This window comes from Benincasa hispida, chromosome 1, assembly GCF_027475165.1.
Source record: "Benincasa hispida cultivar pf3 chromosome 1, pf3_genome.v1.1, whole genome shotgun sequence".
Lineage (NCBI taxonomy): Eukaryota > Viridiplantae > Streptophyta > Magnoliopsida > Cucurbitales > Cucurbitaceae > Benincasa > Benincasa hispida.
Window position 1 is genome coordinate 78262542 of NC_143478.1, and position 25158 is coordinate 78287699.

Below are 25158 nucleotides of genomic sequence, written 5' to 3' on the forward strand. Positions count from 1 at the left end.
AAACTAACCCCAAAATCTGATTCTCAACTTGAACCCATTGAGCTACCAAGGGAACCTTATGAACTTGTAGCTTGAAACTCCAACGGTATGTGAATAACTAACTAAACTCTTTAGTCACGAGATCCACCATCTGTTGACTGTCAGGCACTCCACTGAAGATCGACAGCTGCACTCTTCTCACTACAGATATATTTCTATGTCTATATTAACCAATCAACAGTGTGATAACCCTTCACAAATCGCTCATAAGTACAGCTGGGTCAATTGACCATTTTACCTCTGTAGTTACATCCAACTCCTTAAGTACCAGTAATTTCTCTAATGAACAATAAGTCATAATTCTACTATGACCGGGTCCTCTCTTCCAAAGAGAGGATGTGGCCACTATGTTCAAGATCCGGAATCAGCCCTTAAGAGAGCAATTTATCTACTTATCTTTGCTTCGGAGAAAGAGTGAATTTCATCTTGTGTAGCTGAGTTTCCAGCTCCCCAATCAGATAAATCCCCAAAAAAGTAGGCTTGTTGAGTTGGCAATCTGGCCACTCTCACCCATACTAATCAAAGGACCACTCTCATAGGCAGGAATTCCCAAAACACTCAGGATTAAGGTCATGTCACCTATGGTCATTTTAGTAAGATATAAGTCTCAATTATCAAGAGACTAATCATCTCGTGGTCCGGTCTTATATAAACTCTTTGTAAGGGACACCCCCGCTCGCATGTATCCACATGAATGATCAGTATCAGACCATCTGTAGTAGTTTACAACACTTGTAAACCTTTACAAAACAGGTCGTATCCGTGGTGTCACCAGGATCCCTCATTTATCCTTATACTACAGATTATTTAGGTTATTACTTAAGGCATTATCCACTTGTATGTCTCACATACATGCTTAAGTTTACATGAAATAACCATGAATCTTAGTTTATTGGATATGAGTAAATGCAAATAAAATAACATTTATTTTATTAATAACAATGTGTATAAATTGTTTACAAACTACGAGACTCGGGGAGAATTAGAACACCAATCCCAACAGCAAGAAGACCGTATAAACCTACAAATTAGAAGCTACACTAATACAAAATTAATTAATTAAACTATTTATTTAATTTAATCAACATTCATTAATTGTCGGTCATTCTATTAAAGACCAATAGCTGCACTCTTTAAACTGTAGATATATTTCTGTGTCGATGTATATAACCAATCGACAGTAAGTTGACCCTTCACAAATTGCCTGTAACTACATTGGATCAAATGACTGTTTTACCCTTATAATTACATCTAACTTCTTAAGTATCATTGATCCCTCTTATGAACAATTAGTTATAGTCTAACTATAAACTAGTCTACTCTTTGGCTAGTGAAAGGATGAGGAGTCTCATTGTTCAAGATCTGGAATCAACACTTAAGGAAACAATTTATCTACTTATCGTATGACGGGGAAGGAGTGAATTCCATCTTGTGTAGTTGTATTTCCAGCTCCCCACTCGGACGAATCTCCAAAATGGTAGACATATTGAGTCGACGAATCTGGCATCTCTCACCCATATAGATCAAAGGATCGCCCTTATAGACAGGAGTTCATAACCTACTCATAATTAAGGTCAAGTTACTTATGGTCATCCTAGTGAAATGTATGTCTCTTCAAGTAACGGTGTTATAAAGAGAGACTAATCCTTTCGTGGTCGATCTTATACAAGCTATTTGTACAGGATACCTCCACTCACATGTCTCCACATGAACGACCAGGATCAGATCATTTGTAACATTTACAGCAATTGTAATGATTATAAAACGGGCCATATTCATAGTGTCACAAAGGTAAGGTACCCCATATACAACAGATCATTCAGGTTGTTACTTAAATATGATCCACATGTATGTCAACCATATACATGTTTAAGTTACACTAAATAACCTTGGATTTTAGTTTATTAGATTTGAGTGAATGCAAACTAAATGTGAAATAAAATAACACTTTATTTTATTAAATAAATAGTTTATGTACAATTAATTTAGAAAACTACAAAATCTATGAAATTTAAGGCATCAACACCAACATAAGTAATAACCTAACTGGTCTGCATAATATACGGATAAGGTTGGGTGCCTTATTCTGGTGACACTACGGATACGACTCACTTTGTAATTGTTACAAAAATTGTAAAGTATTACAAACGATGTGATCCTAATCGTTCATGTGGAAACATGCAAGTGACGATATCCTATACAGAGAGTTTGTATAATACCAGATCGCAAAATGATTAGTCTCTCTTTATAACACCATTAATTGAAGAGATTAACACTTCATAGGATGACCATAGATGACTCTACCTTGATCCTAAGTGATTTATGAACTCTTATCAATGAAGGCAGTCATTTGATCTGTATGAGTGAGAGTGGCCGGATTTTCCAACTCAATTAGCCTACCATTTTGAGAATTTGTTAGAGTACGGAGCTGGGAACATATCTACACAAGATGAAATTCACTCATTCCTGTCATTAGGGTAAGTAGATGAATTGCTCCCTTATGAGTTGATTCCGGGTCTTGAACAATAAGACCCTGCCATTTCACTTGCTCGAGAGTGATTAGTTTATAGTTTGACTATAAACTGTTTGTTAATTAAAGTGATCAATGGTACTTAAGGAGTTATATATAATTACAGGGATAAAATGGTAAATTGACCCAACTGTAATTATTAGCGATTCATGAAAGGTTGATTTCTATCAATTGGTTATATCCATAGACATAGAAATATATCTACAGTGCGAAGAATGTAGTTGTGGGTCTTTAATGGAATGACCTACAGTTAATGAATGTTGATTAATTTAATTAAAGAGTTTAATTCATTAATCCTATATCATTGGAGCTTCTAATATGTAGGCCCATCAGATCCACTTGCTACCTCAATAAGGGTAAAAGAGAAATCGATTAATTTTGGATTAATTTGAATTATTCAGACTAAACAAGGGAATTTATTATATGAGATACAATTAATATCATGTATGTGGATATATTATAATGTAAAGTTAATTTTGAATGAGATTCAAAACTATACTTTATAAGAGAGATAAATATTTGAATAATATTCAATATTAATTATATGAATGACATTCAAATAAAACTATAGGTTAAAATTAATATGAATAAAATTCATATTAAACTATAGATCATGTGAGAAAATATTATTTGAATATGATTCAAATGAAATTAAATATATGATATTTAAATTATTAATTAATTAATATTATTTAAAGATATATACATTAAATTTTATTTAATATATACATTATTAAATTTTTTTAATATAAGGAATTAACTTCCTTAAGAGTAGGGATGACAACGGGGTTGCAGCGCGGCGGGGATGCACTCCCCATTCCCGTCCCCATGGGAATTTTTAATCCGCGTCCCTGCCCCATGCTCCATTTTGGGGAGTCGGGGTTAGGGTCGGGGAATTCTCGTTTAGGGATTCGGGTCCCCAGGGGAAAATCCCCACTTTTTATTTTATTATTTTAATTATTTTAAATTGACTAAATTTAATGTTTGCATTGAAATTGTAAATTTTATATAGGAAATTAGTATTATTGTTACATATACTTATTTAAATTAAACATTACATGATTTCTTTTATTATAAATTAATAAAAATTAAATTTATTATATTAGATTTTTAAAATTAAAAAAGAAAAAAAAATTGAAACAATATGTTTCAGTTATTATTATTATTATTATTAGATATATATATATATATATATATATATATATATATGGACAATTAAAAAAATCGGGGCGGGGACGGGGATAGGCCGAGGATTCCCCCCGTCCCCACCCTATCCCTGTCTAGGGACTCGATTTAAATCCTCGGTTTGACCCCGTCCTCGATCAAACCGGGGATTTCCTGCCCCAATCAGGTCGGAGACTCGACCCTGCAGGGAATTTTGCCACCCTTGCTTAAGAGTTATTTGTGAAGTAATGATCTAGTAGATGAGGAGTTATAACCTCCCTCCAACCATTTTATCTTCACTCATGAAAAGAGAATGAGAAGTTTTTTTTTTTTTTTCTATCGATTCATTCCTACACATCACATAAAAAGAGAGTTCTCTTTGCAAGAATTCTTCTTCTCCCCCACACAAAAGTTCTCTCTCACATGAACTCTTCCTAACAAATTAAGGATCCTACAATCCTTGATCATTGTCTAGAGAACAACAAGGAAACTGAGTGGTGGTGTCTTGTTACGAGTTCGTGTTCATTCGTGAGTTTGGGAAGAAGTTTCGATATTTGTGAGTTTGTGAAAAGGAGGAGAATTGCATTGAATAAGGTCTTTAAGAGGTATATTCTCTTCCCCTTAAAAGCATGTTGTATGTATATATGTTTATCTTGTACATGTTATATGATTTATCTGTTTTTTACACGTTCCTAAAATGAATTACATTGGCACATGTGTTCACGTGCTGCCGTTATGGAATTCTATTCCTTTAGGATCAGGGGTCGGGGCAGGGGATTTACATACCTTTTTAATATAATAATTTGAGGTTGAGTTAGGTCAATCCGATTTAAACTTCCAGCTCGAGAGCTTTAAAAAAAACAAATCTAACCCAAATTGGGGAAAAAGATCTGACTCAACCCTTATTATTTGGATTGGTTAATTTGAGTTATTCAAGTTCTCATATTTTATGAAGGGGAAAAAGTGAAATTTACAAGTTTTTGGGATTGAGTCAGGTCAATTCAACTAGAACCCCAACCTGAAAATTTTTCAAAAACTAATCCAACCCCGTAAAAAATATATATATGACCCAATTCTACGATTTGAGTTGGTTAGTTTGAATTATTTGAATTCTACCCATCAATACTTTTTAAATCTTTATTACACGGAAATCAAAAGTTTATTGACTTAGACACAAATGTACCCATCTATTATTTAAGTGCTAAATTTGTACATTAACTATTAAGTTATATTTAAAATTAAACTAACTAACTCATAGAAACTGTTAAAATTGCTACCAAAACAAGCAAACTTGAACTAAATGCAGTCGTTCAAAGGATTTCAACCACTTTTTTCAATTTCAAATTGCACGTCCAATTGAAATCGTAGACAAATTTGAAGCAATCAAGTATCGTTTATATAGGTGTGTTTCGTTCTTATTGCCGAGTTTCATCTAACTTATTTCTGCTGTCATAAGAGGATACGATTTTAAAAATCATTAGATATTAGATAATAGTAAAAATGACCTAAAATCAATATGAATATACGACTAATTTCGTAATTTCGTTGAAATTGAGATCATGATCTGAAGTTCATTTTCCTCGTTCCCGTAATTTAAGGACAATAAAATTCGATCACTAAAAAACAGAAGACAAATAAAATAAAAAAAGCGGGAACGCCCAAAACGAAACAGTTTCGCCTTTTCAAAATGTTATTTTTTTTAATAGTTAAAATACTCTTAAAATTCATCTAATTTTAGTGTCTTAATTGAGCAGATGTACTTTTAATAAATTTTAAATTCTCTTAAAAGTTTATTATTTATTTTTTAAAAAACTTTTTACTACCTATAAATATTTTCAATTTTTTTAAAAACATAATATTGTACTTTTAATAAATTTTGAATTATCTTGAAAATTTATTATTTATTTTTAATTTTTTTTTTTACTATCTATAAAGATTTTCAATTTGTTTTAAAAAATAATATTTCAATTTAAATTGTAGAAACATATTTACGATATTATTATCATTTAACTTATTTCAATAATTAATTTTAAAGGACTAGATTTAAGATTTAACGAAAGTATAAAAGTTAACCCAAATTATATTAACTAAAACTAAATCATTCTCGGATCAAAATAGTATTTTAACTCTTAATTTTTTAGTACTTACTTTAGGTTACCATTTTTGTTATAGTACTCCAATTTCATTTATAGTACTTTCACTAGATTTTCAATTTTAGTACTTCAAAATTATTATTATTGTTTTTTTTTTTAATCAAAACTAGATAAATAACAATGAAATTTTTGTGCAATAAAAGACTATAAGATGGTGTCTGAGGCACTGAATTGATTATTAATGTCAGTAGATTATAATAATTTGTAAGTTATAGTCTAAGTTATAATAGTGTTTGTTTGAGGTGCATATTATTTTAACATGGATAGGAAATAGTACACACAATAATAAATAGAGATTTGAAATAGTAATATTACAGTTAGGAAATAGTAGACACTGTAGTAAAATATAATTTAAAATAGTAATATTGTAGTTTATTATAATATATAATAGTTGAAAACGTCCACTATTATAACCGGAGTCCCAAACATGCTCTAATAAAGAGAGATTGAAACAGTAGTACTATACTTAATTGTAAGTTATAATAGTTAGGAAATAGTAGATACTATAGTAAAATATAATTTAAAATAGTAATATTGTAGTTTATTATAATATATAATAGTTGAAAACGTCCACTATAATAACCGGAGTCCCAAACATGCACTAATAAAGAGAGATTGAAACAGTAGTACTATACTTAATTGTAAGTTATAATAGTTAAAAAATATAATCATTATAATTCGAACCTAAAATATAGAGTGAGTTATAATAACTTCTCTATTCACTTAAAGTTGGTGTCTAAACAACTCAACGTGTCCATATTTTCACAATTAATAATAAAAAAGACTAATGTACTTTTCTTTAAAACAAAATCAAGTATAAACTAAATGTACATACAAATTTTAAGATTTATTAAAAAATAAAAACCAACAAAAAAAACTATATAGGTAAAAATGAGTTTGGCTCAATATTTTGACATGATTTTCGTACTCAGAGATAAAAGGTTCAGTGATTATAAAAAACAACAAATTATATGGACTAAAATAGAACAAAATATAGGGACTAATATGATAGTAGTTTAATTATATAATAATAAATAAATTATATATATATATATATATTTTGTTGTTTATTTGTCAGGACTCACGATTAGAAACATGGAGTTCTTTTGCCTGGACTAGGAGGACGAAAAGTTGAAATTGACGACGAAAAGAAAGGGCGGGCTTAAAATCTCAGTGGCAGTCGCGTAAATATTTGATTCCAAAAAGGGCAAAAAGATAAGCGATAATGTCCAAAGATTCCGTCCCCTCAAATTTTGAAGCTGCAAATTGCTATATTCAGTCGCTTTGTGGTTTTTGAACGCTCTAATCCAATATCCTAAACTTAAACCACTCTCTCTTCCACCATTCTATTTTCTTCCTTTTTCTTTTCATTTCAAATCCCCGTTTTCCCTTCATCCTCTCCCATTTCTCTCTCTCAATTCCTCTCTTCCTTCTTTTCCTTTCTCTTACCTACCCGTCTTCCTCTGATTTGCAGGTAACTTCTTTCATTCTTCTTTCAATTTGATTATTTCTATTCTACTGCTGTTCTTTGTCTTCTGATTGATGCTGCAATTTCGAATTTAATTTGACGTCTAAATGTAATTTTTTGGTGTTTCTTCTCTTTACGTCCGTTTTTTTCCCCTTTCTTGTTTCTGGAATCTTCGGATTGATCGGATCGTTGTGTTTGGATCGAGGTTCATGATTGCTTGAACTCCGAATGGATTTTTGTTTGGCTTTTCGATGTTTATTTGGTTTGATTGGATCTTCTGTTGAGCTTAAATTGGTAGTTTTGAATTACTGATGGACGTACGTCTTTTTATTATGTTGAAGCGGTTACTGCTCCTATTTCTTAGCGAATCTAATCGAGCCATAATTTCTATATGAATCTATTTTTTCGCTGTGTTTCGATCACTTCAAAACTTCAACAAGGTTTCGCAACTCTTTTGGTTTTGCTAATTTTTGTTACACTTTATTTGAGTTTTGTGCTTATTTTCTTCTTTAATTGGTTCTTGTTTCTCGCTGTCAAGGTTCCGGATCCAGAAATATCACTTTTGGTTGAACCACGATGAGGAAGACGGAGGAAGAGTAAAGTGAAATTTACAGGTGAATTAATTTACTATACACAACAGTAGATTTTGTCTCTATTGAAAATTAATATTCCGAGATTTAGTAATAATAATAAAATACTGGAAACTAATTCATTGTTTTCTCTCTCTCTTTCTCTTTTTTGAGAATTAATTTAATTTTCTCTTCCACTTCATCGTTGACATGGAAAAACCCCACAATTTTTAAATTTTTATTGTTAAAAAAGTCTTTAATTGGTATAATTTTCAAATTTGTGATAATGATGTAGTCGTTTTGCATGGCAGAAGCAGAACCAACAAAAAGAAACAGCTCATCTTTTCTGATACAATAGCTGTCTTTTCTAAAATCTAAATTTGGCATTGAGGGCATCTTCGTAATTGCCGAGTTGGGCGCTTTGTAAATTGGCATATGCAACTTACTCTACCGTGCGCCATTTCCCTACATTATGAATTACAATGAATTAGTTTTCTAATTATCATATAAATCCTGTCACATTGTCTTCATTTAGGAAGTCATAATATTTTAATTGGAATATGCCCTATGTTATTTTCATATTTTCCGTCGGGGTTCTGATCGATTCAGATTGTGATAAACGCTGCTTTTGTTAGTAGGCCCGCCCCATGTGCGATCTGGTGGAGTCTATTTATTCATGCATTAGCTGCGGAAATAATGTTTTTTTTCCTTCCTGGAAGGAGGAGGAAATAATGTTAGTTTGCCATTATATATATATATATTAAAAAATACAGTCAAAATTACAAGTTTAGTCTCGACATTACATTTTTGTGTGTAAGTTGAACTTTAAAATATACTTATTAGGTTCCAAATTCTTTGATATTTAAAAGTGTCTAATAGGCCTCTAAACTTTCAATTTTATGTCTAATAAGTCCTTTAACTTTCATTTTGTGCAAAAGGTGTATTGAACATTTTCTAAAATTTAGGAACAAAAACCAAGAGTTTTAGGGATCGTATTTGATACTTTTAAACGTGAAGGACCTCTTAGATATTTTTTTAGAGGTAAGAGATCTATTAGATATAAAATGGTTTAGGACTAAGTATAATTTAATGAAAAATTATTTGTTTATTGATTTTTTACTAGACAGGTTAAAAAATGAGAAAGGTAAAGATGGATTAGATTAAACATAATATCAAGGTGCCATTTTCGTTTTGAAACTGAAATTGGGTGTTGTCTTAAAAACTTTGGATATAGCCTGGCTATAAAGTTCTAGTATAATTCTATTTCTAGTGTTGAACAAAATAATAATGGAAAAATGAAAAAAGATCTTTGGAAGATGTAACAGATTGCATCATGATAATATATGCCTTTGAATTTATCCTTCCAATCAACTGCTGTCAATGACAGGCCAGAAAAGAATGATTTCTTTCGACATCTATTGGTCGTAGACATCTATAACGATTTACTTTTGTGACATATGTATACATTATTTTTAATCTTTTATCCCCAACGTGTTCTTTAATGGTATAAAAATGTACGAGTAACTTGAATTTTGTTTTTCAGTTATGGACTCTTGAATGTCCATGTTCTACTACTGTGCGCTTGCTAGGGGAAATTAATATTCCCAGGAGATGACAAAGCACCGGTTCAGAGATTCTATAAAGTCTCTATTTGGGAGTCACCTTGATCCAGTAACGGAAGAGCGGCTCAAAGGGAGTAAATCAGGTAATTAAGGGATATTTTCCTTTTGATTTATTTGGTTAATGGTGCTTGTCTTTCTCCCATTATCTTTATACTGCGTACATTAACGATTTTTTAACATTTTTGACGCAGATGTCGAGGACAAGGTGAATAAAATTAAAAAGCTCATAAGAGATGAAGATCTAGGAATAAAAGACCCCGACCAATCAGAAAATCGCGAAAAACAGTCTGTTGATGAATTAATTGATGATTTCCTTAAAGGTTACCAGGCACTCTATGAACAATACGACAGTTTGGCCGGTGAGTTGAGAAGAAAATTTCAGAAAAGAAGGGAAAAGGAAAGCTCTTCATCTAGCTCATCCGACTCGGATTCAGATGATTCAAATGATTCTTCAAAGAAAAAGGCCAGTAAAAATGATCAAGGGATGGAGATAGGATTCCAAGATGGTGAAATCAAGAAGGAACTTGAAGTAGCACTTTCAGAAGTAGCAGACTTGAAAAGGATAATAGATACTAAAGTTAAAGAACACGAATCTCTAAATTTAGAACACCTGACAGCTTTAAGTAAGATACAAGAAGCAGATGGAATTATTAGAGATTTGAAGGTTGAAGCTGAGACTTGGGATGCTCAGAAGTCTAAATTTCAGCTCGAAATTGAAGAACTGAATCTGAAGTTGAGTAATTCCGGTAAGATTGAAGCTGAGTTGAATGGGAGATTAAATGGTATGGAAACAGAGATGAATAGCTTCATTGAAGAAAAGGAGACTGCAAGAAGGAGGGTTGAAGAGGGGGAAAAAACTATAGAGGAATTGAAGACTTTGGCTGATCAGTTGAAGGAGAAGTTGTCAGTCACAATGGAAGAAAAGGAGACTCTTAACTTAAAACACTTGGAAGCGTTAAACAATATACAAAAAGTAGAAAAGGTTATAGGAGCCCTGAGGGTTGAAACCGAGGCATTGGGTCTTGAAAAATCTAAATTTCTTCTCGATATTGAAGACCTGAGTCAGAAGTTGAGTGCTGCTGGTGAAATTCAGTCGAAATTGAATGGGAGACTGAAAGATATTGAAATAGAGAAGGAAACATTGACCAAGGAGAAGGAGACTGCGTGGAGAAAAATTGAGGCGGGGGATAAAATCGTAGAAGAATTAAATGCCACGATTGATTCATTGAAGCAGCAGTTAACAGCTACAACTGAAGACAAGGAAGCTCTGAACCTAGAACATGGGACAGCTTTAAGCAAACTAAATGAAGCAGAAAAGATCATAGCAGACATGAGGATTGAAGCAGAAAGCTTTGGTTTAGAAAAATCTGAATTTCTTCTTAAGATTGAAGAGCAGAACCAGAAGTTGAGTCTTGCTGAAAATTTAGAAGCAGATTTGAATAGGAAATTGAAAGACCTGGAAATAGAAAAGGACAAGTTGATAGAGGAAAAAGAGATTTCCTCAAGGTTGATTAGAGAGGCAGAAAAAGTTAAAGAAGAAATAGATGCAACAGTTGAGCAACTGAAGAGGCAATTGGCAGCTACAATTGAAGAAAAGGAAGCTCTGAACTTACAGCACTTGGAAACTTTAAGTAGGGCACAAGAAGCAGATACTATCACAAGAGATATGAAGGTTGAAGCAGAAACCTGGGGTGTTGAAAAATCTAAATTGCTGCTTGAGATTGAAGAGCTGAATCAGAAGTTGGATGCTGCTGGAAAATTGGAAGCTCAATTGAATGAGAGATTGAAAGTTGTTGGAATGGAACATGATAACTTGATCAAGGAAAAGGAAGCTGCGCAGAGGACAATTGAAGAAGGACAAAAAATTATAGAAGAACTAAATATCATGACTGATCAGGTGAAGAGGCAGTTGACAGTGACGATTGAAGAAAAGGAAGTTCTGAACTTGGATCATGCGATAGCTTTAGGCAAGATAATTGAAGCTGATAAGATCATAGGAGATATGAAGACACAAGCTGAAACATGGGGCGTTGAAAAAACTGATCTTCTGCACATGATTGAAGAGATGAGTCAGAGGATAAGCAATGCTGCTACCATAGAAGCAGAACTCGGTGGAAGATTGAAAGATATTGAAATCGAGAGAGATGGCTTGATCAAGGAAAAGGAGATTGCATGGAAGGAGATTGAACAAGGTAAACAGGTCAGAGAACAATTAAATGCCACGATCGATCAACTGAACAGCCAATTGACAACTACAGCAGAAGAAAAGAAAGCTCTCAACTTAGAACATGTGATGGCTTTAAGTAAGCTTCAAGAAGCAAATAAAATCATAGAAGATGTTAAAGTCGAAGCAGAAACTTGGGACCTAGAAAAATCTAAGCTGTTGCTTCAAGTTGAAGTGTTGAATCAGAGACTGAGCGATGCTTCTAAGTTAGAAACAGAACTTAATGAAAGATTGAATAGTGTGGAAACTGAGAAAGACAACTTGATGAAAGAAAGGGAGACTGCATGGAAGAGGATTGAAGAGGGAGAGAAAATTATAAAGGAATCAAGTGAGATTGGTGATCGGCTAAAAGAAGAAAAGATGACCATTTCCCAAGAATTGGAAACAGTTCGAGGAGAAGTTTCTTTCTTGAAGCAACAAATTCAGTCTACAGAACAGCAGGCTGCAAACTTGACGCATTCTCTTGAAGCATCTGAGGGAGAAAATAGATTATTGAACTTGAAAATTATGGAGATCTCGAGTGAGATTCAATTGGCTCAACAAACGAACCAAGAACTTGTGTCTCAGTTGCAATTGTTGAAGGAGGATTTGGGTGTGAGGGAAACAGAACATTCTATTCTTGTTGAGAAGCACGAAGTGCATATGAATGAATCATTAAATCGTGTAAATATGCTAGAAGCTCAAGTTACACGGTTGGAAACAGAATTGGAGTTATTGCGAGCACACGAAAAAGATTTGTTTCAACAATTGGAGTTAAAAACAGCTGAAGCAAAACAATTGGGAGAGGAAAATATTGGACTACAAGCCCAAGTTTCAGAGATCGAAGTATTATTTAGGGAGAGAGAAAATGAAATTTCAATTCTCAGAAAGAAACTTGAAGACAGTGAGAATCGATCGTCATCTAACACAGCAAATTTGACTCTGGAGATCAACCGTCTACTAGAAGAGGTTAATTCTTTACATTCTCAAAAAGGTGAACTAGAAGGGCGGATGATATGCCAGAATGAAGAAGCTTCATTGCAAGTCATGGGCCTGACAGATCAAGTGGATACGTTGCAGCAACAGTTGGAATTCCAACAGAGCCAAAAAATTGAATTGGAGTTGCAACTTGAGAGGACAACTCAAACGATTTCAGAATATACAATACAGATACAAAAGTTTAAGGAGGAAATAGAAGACAAGATTTCGGATCTACAGAGACTAGGGAAAGAGAAAGAAGATTTAATAGTGCGAATCAAGGATCTTGAATCAGCATTTGACTCCTTATGCAATGAAAAGCACAATCTTACGGAGAAACTTAAAAGTCAGATGGATGAGAATAGTCAATTCAGGGAGGAAAAGTTTGAGTTGGAGAAGAAAATTTTTGAATTAGAAAGTACCTTGACAGATAGAGGAGTTGAGCTTTCTGCTATCCATGAGAAGCACAGAAATGGAGAGGCTGAAGCTTCAAGCCAAAAGCTAATCTTAGTGGCTCAGGTTGAAAATCTGCAAGAGAAGTTGAATTCTTTGCAGAATGAAAAAAGTGAAATTGAGTTGCGGGTTGAAAGGGAGAAACAAGAACTCTTGGATACCTTAACTCAACTGAAAAAGGAGAAAGTTGAGCTGTTGAGTTCAATTGGTGATCATCAAAGAAATTTGAAGGAACATGAGGATGCAAACAAAAAGCTAAATAATGAGTATAAACTGGTTGAAGATCAGTTTCGAGAATGTAAGCTAAAGCTTGATAATGCAGAATTGAAGATGACAGAAATGGCCCAAGAATTTCATAGAGACATTAGATCAAATAACCAAGTGAAGGATGACCTGGAGCTAATGGCTGAGGATCTAAAAAGAGACCTGGAAGTAAAAAATGATGAGATAAATAGCCTGGTTGAAAATGTTCGCACAATTGAAGTCAAGCTCCGGTTATCAAACCAGAAGCTTCGTGTTACAGAACAATTATTAAGTGAAAAGGAAGAGATATTTCGGAAAGCTGAATTGAAATATCTAGAGCAACAGAGACTGCTTGAGGAAAGAATTCATGGACTATCTGCAACCATTGTTGCTAACAACGAAGCACACCAAAGGACAATATCTACCATTTCAGAAAACATTAACAGTAACCTCTGCCAACTGGAATGTGTTATCAGGAAATTCATAGTGGACTATGCAAAGTATGAGAAGTGTGTCATTGAGACATCCCACGATCTACAGCTTGCAAAGAGTTGGGTCTCAAATGCTATTCAAGAAACAGAAGACCTAAAAAAAGAGGTGGCAAACCTTGGAAAACAACTTCAAGATAAGAAAGAGAGAGAATCAGTATTAGTAAAACAGATTGAGAAATTGGAGATTAAGGCCAACAAGGAAGGATCTGAGAAGGATGGATTGGTTCAAGCCATCCACCAACTTGAAAAGAGACAGAGAGAATTAGAGAAGATGATGGAAGAGAAGAATGAAGTTATGTTGAGTTTGAAAGAGGAGAAAAAAGAAGCGATAAGGCAACTTTGCATGTTGATTGAGTATCATCGTGACCGCTATGATTTTCTTAAAGATGAGGTCTTAAAGCTGAATGTTAAAGGAGGCCAGAGTGTAAGATAGTAAGTCAATCATCACTCCCTTTACCACACATCTTTTATCTAGTTTGCTTTCCCCTCGTGAATTCTTTTGGTTGCATCCATCGTCTTGTTCTTTTATGTTCTTTGTTATATTGATAATTCTCCTTTTGGATGTGCCTAATTCGTCAGTTTGTCTATTGCTATACCTGCTTTCTTCCCACCTTTCTTTTTTTTAGTTATCTTAATGTATATTGCTTATTTTTCTTGCATTTTTTGGCCTCTAACATGGTTGTGTTGTTTTATATTCTAGTTTAGTGTTAGATTTGTTTCTTCTAGGACTTTATGTTTCTTGATTTTTCTTTCTAGTAAGAAGTAAGTTTCCCTTTTTGATTGGACTATGGCGAGCCTGGTGGCCTATAAATTATATGGGCTTTCCATCTAATCTTTGAAAAAATGACAAATACTGAGTATTTCTTACTTGTCCCAAAAAAAAAGAGATTGTTTTACTTGATTTTTATAATTTTCTAGGTAGACATTTAGCTACTTAGGAATAATTGATGTGGATTAGGAGCTTACGTTAGTCTTAAAAAAGTTTAGTTGTTGCTAGATACCTTTGGTTGTTAGCTCAAGCTGATCCATACTTTACGCAAAGCTCCCAAAAAAAAAAAAAAGGGAATAAAAATAAATAAAGGCAAGATAGATCTACTTACTATTGTGGTTGATTGAAATCATTCTGAGCAATTTGAATTTACTTATTACATATAGGTAGAGAATGAATAATTGAGAGTATGAATTTCTGCAATGGAGGGATGAAAGTTACTGTATCCTCAAATATCAAAGAAGAAATATAAGCAAAATTTAAAGGATAAATTTGAGATTCTCTCTTTTACCTTTCACATTCCTTATATTTTAATGATCTTAATGATGAATCAGTAAATATGATTAACTTCTAGAGTCCAATAGAGGTGAAGGAAACTTAATGTAATGGCATAACCAATATCAGTCAAAGATAATAAAGTAAATAAGACGAAAAATATACACACATGCAGAATCTTAATTAAAGTGAAATCTACTCCATAATCAAGATGGTAGATGTTGCTTTATATCTGTAGTTCCTTAAATTTTGAAAATTTTATTTCAGGCTGGAGTGTGATTACAAGGATTCCTTGTATTTGTTTGTTGTTATTTATGGTATTTTTATGTCTTATTCTTGTAACTCTGCTGGTTTTATATTAACTTCAGATATCTTAATGGCTTTTTATTTTTCATTTGTAGGTATTTAAACAAGAACAATGGAAATCATTCGAGAAATAATAAAAGAAAAATTGTAGAGAAATGAGAAAAAGGCACCATGGGTTGTGGCCACCCCTGCAAAGGCATTGTGTTGGTGGATGTGAAGTTCCGAGATAACCCTAATTTTATTAGGGTAATTGAGGATCCTCTTTATAAGCAAATTCCCTATATTCAAAAGAGAGTTTGACATTGTATAGCTAGATGTAAAATTGCAAGAAAACTCCCTAATTTTGATTAGGGTAATTGGGACCTTTATGTAGAAAGTAAAATTGTCAAATGCACTAGAGGCTTTGGTATCTAGAGGAAGACGTAGATTGCTCGAGATCTAGACCTAGTTGCATCGAGAATTCATGGAAGATCTAAAGAACATGAGAAAGATGGCTTGAGAAATTAGAGATGATATTGAGTATTCTTTTCTTTTGTACATTTATATTTGTATTATAGGATTTGTTGTAGATTCTTTTTTCCTTCGATTTATTGTTAATGGAGACTCCTTTTAAAGGAATGATAAATCTTGTTCATTCGTGAAAATGACTGACCTTTAGATTTCTTTTTTATCATGAGAATTCAAGTTACAATGTTGATAGTGCTATTTTTGCACTTCTACTTCAAGATCCTTATTTTACACTATAGTATAAAAGACATGGGAATTTAGGCAAAAATATAGAAGAATTGAAATTAACTCAGACATAAGTTCTATTGAGGATAGTATTATTATAATTTGAAATAATCTCTAGCTTAATACTTTACGACAAAAATCATAGTATTATATATTTAGTATTAAAAGAAAAAGAAACCGAGGTAGAGAGAGATGCAAGAAACATACCGTTGACCTTTTAATTTTCATCTATTTTAACATATTCTTCTTCTATATTTTAAGGTATTATTTAGGAGTGTTAAAAAAAACCAATGACCCAAAAAAAACCGATCAACCTAATCCAATCCATATGGTTTGGATTGGGTTATCAAATTTTTGTGGATTAGGTTGGTTTAAATACATGAAAATTTTATGGCTGGGTTAGTTTATAAGTTCATACTTATATATATATATATAAAAGTTTAATTTAATTTAATTATTTTTTTAGATAATTTATTCCCAACAACTTTTAAAAAAGTTTTTTCAACCCTCTAGAAAGAGATTTTACATTATATAAATTGAAATTGAATTATGAATCTTAATTTAATATATCAAAATAATTAAATTAAATTTTTACGTATTAGCATTTTATTTCTTTTTAGAACAAAATTTTAAATAAATGACTTGAGTAATCCAAACCAACTATAATTTGGATAAAAAAAATTTACAATTCGAACAATTGAGTTGGATCTAAAAGGTCATTCGACCCAACCCAACCCACAAACATCCATAATTGTTATTATTACTATTCAATCTTTAACACATTAAACCCCTCGTTAAAGTAAACTATTTACCAATTCCTCTAGAACGTTGACTATTTTGAAACAACAGCACAGGAGAAAAAAAAAACTCTGATTATTTAATAATATAATTCGATAAAAGAAAAGTCAATAATAAAACCCAGTCGATTAATATTTATTTTCTATAACATTTGATTTGAGCCAAACAGTTGTGTGTTGTTATATATCATTTTCAGCAATTAGCAATGAAATTAAAAGCCAAGTGGCATTAATTTCATAATGTACTCTGCCGCACCTGATTGCTCCCCACGTCTTGATGGAGGGTATAATTGTAATTCGATACTCAATGGTCAACGTTATTTACTTTACTTATACTTTGATTGTATCTACTGCTCTCCGTCTGACTTGGCCCATCCGCCTTTATTACAGGACGCGGGAAAGGTCATCTAATTACCACTTAAACGATGCCGTTTTGCATAAACGACATCGTTTTTATGTTTGTCTTCAGTGTCTTCCCTTACACGGTCCAAGTTGTGGAGATTTAAGATAACCGTGTCGGCATCTTGAAGGCCAAATTGTCAATGTTCTTCCCTCCTTTGCAATCTTCTCGTAATTACCAATTCCAAGTGATCAGTTGGAATTCAATTGCTCTCTCTCTCTCTCTGCAAATTGTATGGATTCTATTTCTCCGTGTTGAAACTTTTTATGGGTTTGTGATTTTGTTGGGTTTTTTTTTTCCTTTCTTTTAGGAATATTGTGGGAAAAGCTCTGATTCCTTTTCATGGGGGTTTATGTTTCTTTCATGGGTTTGAAGAGTTTTTCTCATTGATTTTGGGTTTTGGGATTGTTTGATTGTTTCTTCTCTTTGATGGGTTTGAAGAGTTTCTAAGTTTGATCTTCATTTGGGTTTCTGAATTTATGGCTGGTGAGCAGAAAGTTCGAGTAGTTCGTTGTCCCAGATGCGAGAATCTCTTGCCTGAACCTTCTGGACTTCCTGTTTATCAGTGTGGTGGTTGTGGTACTGTTCTTAGAGGTATGGATTTGCTTTAACCCTTTTGATTCTCTCTTGTTTGTTTGGCTGCTGAGGAATTAATTCTATAAAAAGAAGTAAAAGTCGAGAGTTGGAAATTTTTAGCCTTACTGTTTATGCTATTTGCCCAATCTATGTCATGTTGTCATTTAGTTAACAATGGATGATGTTAAAGTTTAAGAATGAAGTAGATAACACATTACATTTCAGGCACTAAATTTATAGTTTAACCTGTTTTTCTTTTCTTTTCTTTTCTTTTCTTTTTACCTCCTTCTAAGTGAGCATATGGGTTAATTTAAAATTTTATCATAATTTTGATGGTGCAGCAAAGAGCAAAGTTCTCCTTAATGAGAAAAGGGATTTTGGGAGCAGTAAGAAATATGAGTATTTATCAGAACAAGGAGGTAGCAGCTTAGGTGGTGTTTCTGACTCTGAGTGGGACAGTCCAAGCATGGAGCCAACTGTAAAAGAGAGAGTCTTGAGGTCCAGAAGGACTGTCTTTAGCAACAGTCCAATTAGAACAAATGATAGAGAGGATATAGATGACTATGAGAGGAAAATTGGGAAGGAAACTAAGGGAGTTTGGCCTATGCAGAGGCTTGGTGATAAAGAAGTCGGTTTGGTTGAAGAAACCCACAGTCAATTTTCAGAACAACGTATTGAGAATTGGGTTCGTCGATATAATATTGAACAAGACGTGAATATTTATGATTCTGATTCTCCAAGTACAGCACCTTATCGTAATCCTCTTGGGGCAGCAAGAACCCGAGCTACTTTTGAGCATCATAGAGTTGAAAGAGATGCATTCGCAGGGTACTCTGGAAACTCTATGGCTGTTGCTCATGGAAAAGGAGCTCCGAATTTCCGCGATCCTCGGGACAGACCTTCTAGTTCTAACTTAGATTTGTTCTATGGCCATCCCGAGCATAATCGGAACTATGAAGGTCCTATAGAAGGCTTAGACCCAAATCGAGCTGAACTCCTAAGAAGGTTGGATGAGTTAAAAGACCAAATTATTAAGTCCTGCGATGTGGGAGATAGACCAAGAGTTGTTGCTGATAGAGCTTCAGTCGATCCATACTATGCCCGATCTACTTACAATATCCCAATGCGATATTCGACAAAGAGCCCACAGCACATCCACAGCCCTCAGTACTTTGATCGGGGCAATGGAACCTTTCCAGCATCAGGTCATCATCAAAGAAATGATGAGGTTTTTTTACATCCTCCGAGGCATGTTGTAAAAGATATACCATTATACGAGGATCAGTTTCAGGAGCAAATGATAAGGAAGCCAAACTATCCGCCAACTCATCAGTATCCTCCACGTCTTCCTCGTGAATGCTATCCAGAAAGCTTCATGGATCTAAAACAAGATCCTCTTTCTCCATCACATGGTGAAGATGCTTTCTTTCACCATCCTGCCTGCTCTTGTTCACAATGCAGCAAAAGAAACAAGCAAGGCCCTCCTCTTCAAGCACCAAACTCTGCCATAAGCAATGTAAGTAATCCAAAAGAGCCAATCAAATCTAGCACGTATGATAATGAGAATCCTGTTACAGTTGGACTCAATGCTTCCAATCTAACGCATGCTGGTCGTTATCCATCTCAAGATACACTTCCACACTCTAGACAACCTAGTGAGCTTGATTCAGAGATTGATGGTTTTGGTCTGGTTCAACCAAGAGTGGCTGCAGTTTTGCAGAGAAATGGAAAATCTTGTGATGCCATCGCCGGCGGTGCTCCATTCATTGTATGCACTAGTTGCTTGGAATTGCTAAAACTGCCAAGAAAACTTTACAAGTTAGAGATGGATTGGCAGAAACTACAGTGTGGTGCTTGTTCGGTTGTCATTATTGTAAAAGTAGAAAACAGAAAGCTTGTTGTTAGCGTTTCAGCAGAAACCAAGCCTGAAGAAGTTTCTCCTGATGATGGTTCCCCCAAAAGAGTTGTCGATGCTACCAGCTCTTTAGAAAGTTCTGATAATTCTAGTCACAAAGTAATCAGTACTGACCATGACAAGTCCTCTGACGACCGGGATTCAAATCGCGGCGAGTTTAAAACACTGGAGCTAACTTCATCTCTCATTTCTTCTGAAGAAAAAGAGACCTCGATTGTAAATTGTGATTTGAAAAATGTCTCCGACTCTGCTGACCTGCCTTCAAAAGATACATCATCTGTAACGAGTTCCACGGAGAATTCTGATAACCCTTCTGATAATGAACCTAGCAAATACAAAGAGGGAAGTGAAAATAAGCAGAGCATTTTGGTAGATGATGTCACTGAACCAAATGAGTTAGACGTCTCATTTGAAGATTATTCAAACAGTCACGTTTCTCAAGATTCTGTGGAAATAAACAAAGAAGAAAAAGGAGAAGAAGATCAAAGCAAGATCAAAAGCAATCAAGAATCTGAATCCTTCTTTGTGGGTCTCAGTAGGAACAACTTAAGAGATTTTTCAAGATCAAGTGAAATTACGGATAATGGAAGGCCTACTGTTTCGGTTAATGGCCAGCATTTACCAGCTTATGTAGTTAAAAAGGCTGAAAAGAAAGCTGGGCCTATTCTTCCTGGAGATTATTGGTAAGTTTCTTTCTCAAACTAATTCTTGGATGCATTCCTCATCTTTCAGAAATTTGACCCCAAAAAGATTAGTTGATAAATGATTTAAGGTGAACAAATATTCTTTTTTGAAGTTGATATTTAATCCAAATGGCCAAAAGTTGAAAATAGTTCTGAAATACAAAAAGAGGATCTATGCACACAAATGTAGTCTTATATAAATACAATTCCTGACATAACATTGTGCTTTCCTTCTTTAATTGTGGTTACCAGGTATGATTACCAAGCTGGATTCTGGGGTGTAATGGGCCATCCATGTCTTGGTATTATTCCTGTGAGTTTCCAGTTGATTTCTAGTTTCTTTTCTATGGTTTAATAGCTCGAAGTGGTCGATTATGTTAATCAACTAACTTCTTCTCTGCTCATGATTCAGCCATTTATTGACGAGTTCACCTATCCAATGTCGAGGAACTGTGCTGCCGGAAACACTGGAATCTTTGTCAATGGGAGAGAACTTCATAAAAGGGATTTGGAGTTGCTTTCTAGCAGAGGGTTGCCTACTACTGCAAATAAATTGTATAGAATCGACATTTCGGGAAGAGTTGTTGATGAAGATTCTGGAAAAGAGTTATTTAACCTGGGAAAACTCGCCCCAACGTAAGTTCTTTTGCTCATTAAAATCTTCTGTTAGTCTGCTTAAACTTTCATAAACTGAACTTAGATGTTAGTTTGATAATGTTGTTCTCAGTTCCTTATCTTTTGAAAAGAAAAAAAGAAAAAAAAAGAGATTGAAAACAATATACATTTCTTTTGAGTAACCTAGAAAGACAGTTGACCTTGAACATTCTTTGAACAACAGCATTGAGAAGGTAAAACATGGGTTTGGCATGAAAGTACCAAGAACACTCAAGTGATACACACAAGGATTTAAGTTTTGGAAATCTTCCTTCAGATTGGCAGCTTCCATTTCTTGTAAAATTAGCCGATGCAGCAATCGACCCTTGTACATTAAATCAGTGGTTGATGGCTTACACCTATATACCTTTTGCCTTCTGAAACTCAAAATCATTTGCTTTAGATTCTTTCTGAATTGTGAGATTGTTTGTATTAGTATATATAAACTTGAAATTTGTAAGAGGGCCATATTTTTCTATATTTTTTTATTGTTGGGGGGGGGGGGGAATTCAGAAAAAGTGATCCGAAGAATCTTGTGAAGTTGCTTCAAGGAACCAGATTAATGTAGTTGTTAGAATAATTTTGGATAGATGTTTCTGTTCAAGAAAATTTCTAGTACTACGAGAGTACTATTCTCTCTTTGTTCACGTCATAAATTTATTTTCATAAATATTAGCGGATCCTATATTAATATCAGTAGACTCCACCTTATTAAGGTCTACTTTATTTTTAAAATCATGTTGATGTGACTTAGAAGAAATGGATGGAGCCCATATTATTGGAAAATTTCTGTGAGATATTAGATGTTTGGCGTGTTTTCATTTTTTTGGTTGTTGGTGTCCAAGTCCCTCCTCGGTGTTTGATAGGCCCCAACCTCAATTTATTTATCAACAAACGAAGGGAGAATTCGAGAGCTCTTTCTCTAAAAATTCCATAAAGAAAACCAAATACAAAGAAATATGTCAAAAGATAATTTGCCCTACAGCCTTATCGACTTTACATACCTCTCACTCGGCCCCTCTAACTAACAATATTCCCTCGGGCCCACTTAATCTATACATTCTTCTCTCACGTATTAGCTCCTTTCCTCTCACACGCTTTACGCACATATACCTTAGTCACTTGGGGGCCTATCAGTGTTTTCAACTACCTTGCTTCCAAACATCTTTGTTTTTCTGGTTTTGTTGTAACCTCACTAGTAATGGTTCAAGACATTAGAAAGAACCAAATCATTCCAGTCTTCAATTGTTGAATTTAATTTTGTTAGAACAATGAGCTCCCTTTGTCTTTCTATTGGTACGATCTTAAAATTTATGCTAAAATTTGCATAGATATCTTTTCAGACCTACTAAGAACATTTTGTATGACTAAAATTAAATATACTTGATCCTTAGTAATTTTCAATTTTATTCCTCCTATATGAGAATATATGAGGAAACTGTTAAAATTTGTTAACAAAATGTTGGCATAACATTTTTTTTTTGTTGGGAGGTTGCATCAATTAAAATTTCAAATTAATATTTATATCAATTTAAAGTTTGATAGAATTTTCACTTTAAAACCATTAATCAACAACTTTCCACTCATGTATAAAACTTATTTAGGGATTGTTTAAGGTGTTGAGTTATGAAATCCGGAGTTAGAAAGTTCAAAGTTGTTTAGAGAGAGGGGAGAGAGGGAAAGATGGAGTGCATTGATAAATATGTAAATGTTAATAGTGAACCCGGCTAAAATTGGTGGAGTTGAGTTATTTTTTTACCGCCTAAATATAAGTTATAATGTAAAATATAGAGAAATAAGATCATATATACGTATATATCGCTTACAAAAACCCATATATTTTAAAAAGTCGCAATATTATCGTTAATCTTTCATAAACGTTTCAAAACTATCATTTGGATAGAAATTCGTTAAAATGTAGACAAAAATTGGGATTTAAAATAGGTAGCAATGGCCTAAAACAAAAACATTGAGAGTTTAATACTACCCGTTCCAAATCATCATCATACATCCTAGTTTCCATCTAAAATTATAAAAGGCTGGTTGCAAGATGGGCAAAATAAGTTACAAATATTAGGCCGGTAGCTTAGACATATCATTTACAAAAATGGCAAAAAAACAAGTCCCTAACCCATGTTTCACCTTTCTACTATTGATGTATCTTTGATACATTATTGATATACAATTGATATATTTGATATCCTTGATACACTCTTGATAAACACATGATATACTTGATATACTATTAATATATACTTGTTACATTTGATATCCTTGAAACACTATTGATAACACTCATACACTACTGATATACACTTGATGCACTTGATACTTGAAAATTCCCTTTTTATTTGTTTCTCTTTCTCTATCTTTCAGTCAGTGAAATTTAGTGAATTCGACGAGAAGTGGTGGCAGAACACGACTGACTGCGGATGAATGAGGTGACAATGACTGAAGTTGGTGGTTGAAATTGAAATAAAAACTGAAAGAAGAGTTTAGAGAGAAAGAGAGCGAGGGAAGTGTAGAGGAAGCTTACTGACAACGACAATTGACGATCGATGAGCGACAAACGAGTGGCGATCCGGCAAAGGCAGGCAACTACATAGATCACGACGCCGATCACAAATCGCCATCCCAAAACCATCTGTGCATAGGTTTGGTCGTTGTTCCGTCAAAGCCTTCGCTCGTGGCCGTCGCATCCTATTCAATCTCTTATTGCTCTGTTGCACAACTGACGATCGTTGTTTCTCATCTATGGCTATTTGTAGCGCCACTGTGGATTAATCATCGAATTTTGGTCGATTATGTTACTAGTTGGGTGACATATTTACAAAGTCTCAAAGGTAGAAGATATGGTTGCAAAACACTATTCTTAAATTGCTGCTTATTTCAATTTCCCGATTATAAACTCCAATAAAGTTTTAAAACATTTATGAAAGGTTATGGATAATACTACAAAATTTAAAAGAATATATGTTGTTCGCATGAGATTTCTAGAGAAACTTGTTTCGTGAAGTTAAACTTGTGTCAATGTAGATTTGATGCGAATGTCACTACAAGAAATCAAACTTCTCTCGACGTCGCAATTCGCTGAGAAATGGTGGAAAATGCGTCGGGAGAGCCTATCCTGATGAATAATGGATCATTGGGAGTTTGGTCGGAAAAAATCCGTCAGGAGAGGAACTCCCGATGCATGAAACAAAGGCATCGGGAGTTGTTGAAGAACTCTCGACGCATTATAGGGTGTCGGGAGTTCTTTGACTAACTGCCGACGGTTTGTTTTATTTGTCGGGAGTTACAGGAACTCCCGACGCAGTAAAATATGCGTGGGGAGTTCCTTCATTAATTGAAAATTGTCTTTTAAATATTTTTAATTTTTAATTTGTATTTTTTAAAAATTTGATCTGAATAACCTGTAAAACATAATTAACCAACTTAGACAGATTCACATAATAAATAAAACAAAGAAAACGAAGTCCATACTATAACAAATAAATAAAAAAATTACAATATCCTACAATAAAACAAAGTCAATACTAAATAAAAGAAATTTATTTTCACAAATACATAAAAGAAATAAAATGAAAACAACGTCAATAAATACGAAAAAGAAAACAATGTCTGGAACACAGCATCTTGAATAATCGTCCAACCTCATCTCCGAACAACATCCTACAATAAAACAAAAACATTCAAATGTCATCATCTTTAAACATTCACAACACGTTCAAACTTCATAAACAAAACATCTACAAATGTCATAATCGTCTAACCAAACTTCATAAATAAACAAGAACACATTAGAACTTCATAATCGTCCAACCAAACTTCATAAATTTCATAGACAAGAACAAACACACATAAAACTCAAACTTTCTCCTCAAAATAATTTAAACCAATCTCAACCCACCCCCACAA

The 25158-nt window shown here is 33.7% G+C and overlaps 2 protein-coding genes across 5 annotated transcripts; both read left to right on the forward strand.

Moving 5' to 3' along the window:
* Positions 1–7149: 7149 nt before the first annotated feature.
* On the forward strand, positions 7150–16127 carry LOC120083689 (uncharacterized). Of its 2 annotated transcripts, XM_039039532.2 has the most exons (5): positions 7150–7360; positions 7893–7968; positions 9467–9628; positions 9737–14345; positions 15579–16127. In XM_039039532.2, coding segments are annotated over exons 3-5 (4704 nt in total). In that variant the 5' UTR covers positions 7150–7360; positions 7893–7968; positions 9467–9534; the 3' UTR covers positions 15580–16127. The 2 variants fall into 2 exon arrangements, with proteins under 2 accessions (XP_038895460.2, XP_090172247.1); XM_090316121.1 differs by lacking the exon at positions 15579–16127 and having other exon boundaries at positions 9737–14346.
* Positions 16128–17374: 1247 nt separating this feature from the next.
* Positions 17375–24210, forward strand: LOC120083703 (uncharacterized). Of its 3 annotated transcripts, none has more exons than XM_039039549.2 (6): positions 17375–17644; positions 17907–18006; positions 18330–20586; positions 20839–20899; positions 20999–21222; positions 21425–21936. In XM_039039549.2, the coding sequence occupies exons 1-6, from the start codon at positions 17555–17557 to the stop codon at positions 21477–21479; spliced, it is 2787 nt and encodes a 928-aa protein (XP_038895477.2). In that variant the 5' UTR covers positions 17375–17554; the 3' UTR covers positions 21480–21936. The 3 variants fall into 3 exon arrangements, with proteins under 3 accessions (XP_038895477.2, XP_038895484.2, XP_090172255.1); XM_039039556.2 differs by lacking the exon at positions 21425–21936 and adding an exon at positions 23617–24210 and having other exon boundaries at positions 17487–17644; XM_090316129.1 differs by lacking the exon at positions 17375–17644 and having other exon boundaries at positions 17721–18006.
* The last annotated feature ends 948 nt before the right edge of the window (positions 24211–25158 follow it).

Excerpts from the sequence above, each read along its gene's own strand:
- LOC120083689 (XM_039039532.2), top strand. The coding sequence starts at position 9,535 with ATGACAAAGCACCGGTTCAGAGATTCTATAAAGTCTCTATTTGGGAGT. Across the intron at positions 9,629-9,736 it reads GCTCAAAGGGAGTAAATCAG|ATGTCGAGGACAAGGTGAAT; the intron begins GTAATTAAGGGA and ends TTTTTGACGCAG.
- LOC120083703 (XM_039039549.2), top strand. The coding sequence starts at position 17,555 with ATGTTCTTCCCTCCTTTGCAATCTTCTCGTAATTACCAATTCCAAGTG. Across the intron at positions 17,645-17,906 it reads TCTCTCTCTCTCTGCAAATT|AAAGTTCGAGTAGTTCGTTG; the intron begins GTATGGATTCTA and ends GCTGGTGAGCAG. Across the intron at positions 20,900-20,998 it reads CATGTCTTGGTATTATTCCT|CCATTTATTGACGAGTTCAC; the intron begins GTGAGTTTCCAG and ends CTCATGATTCAG.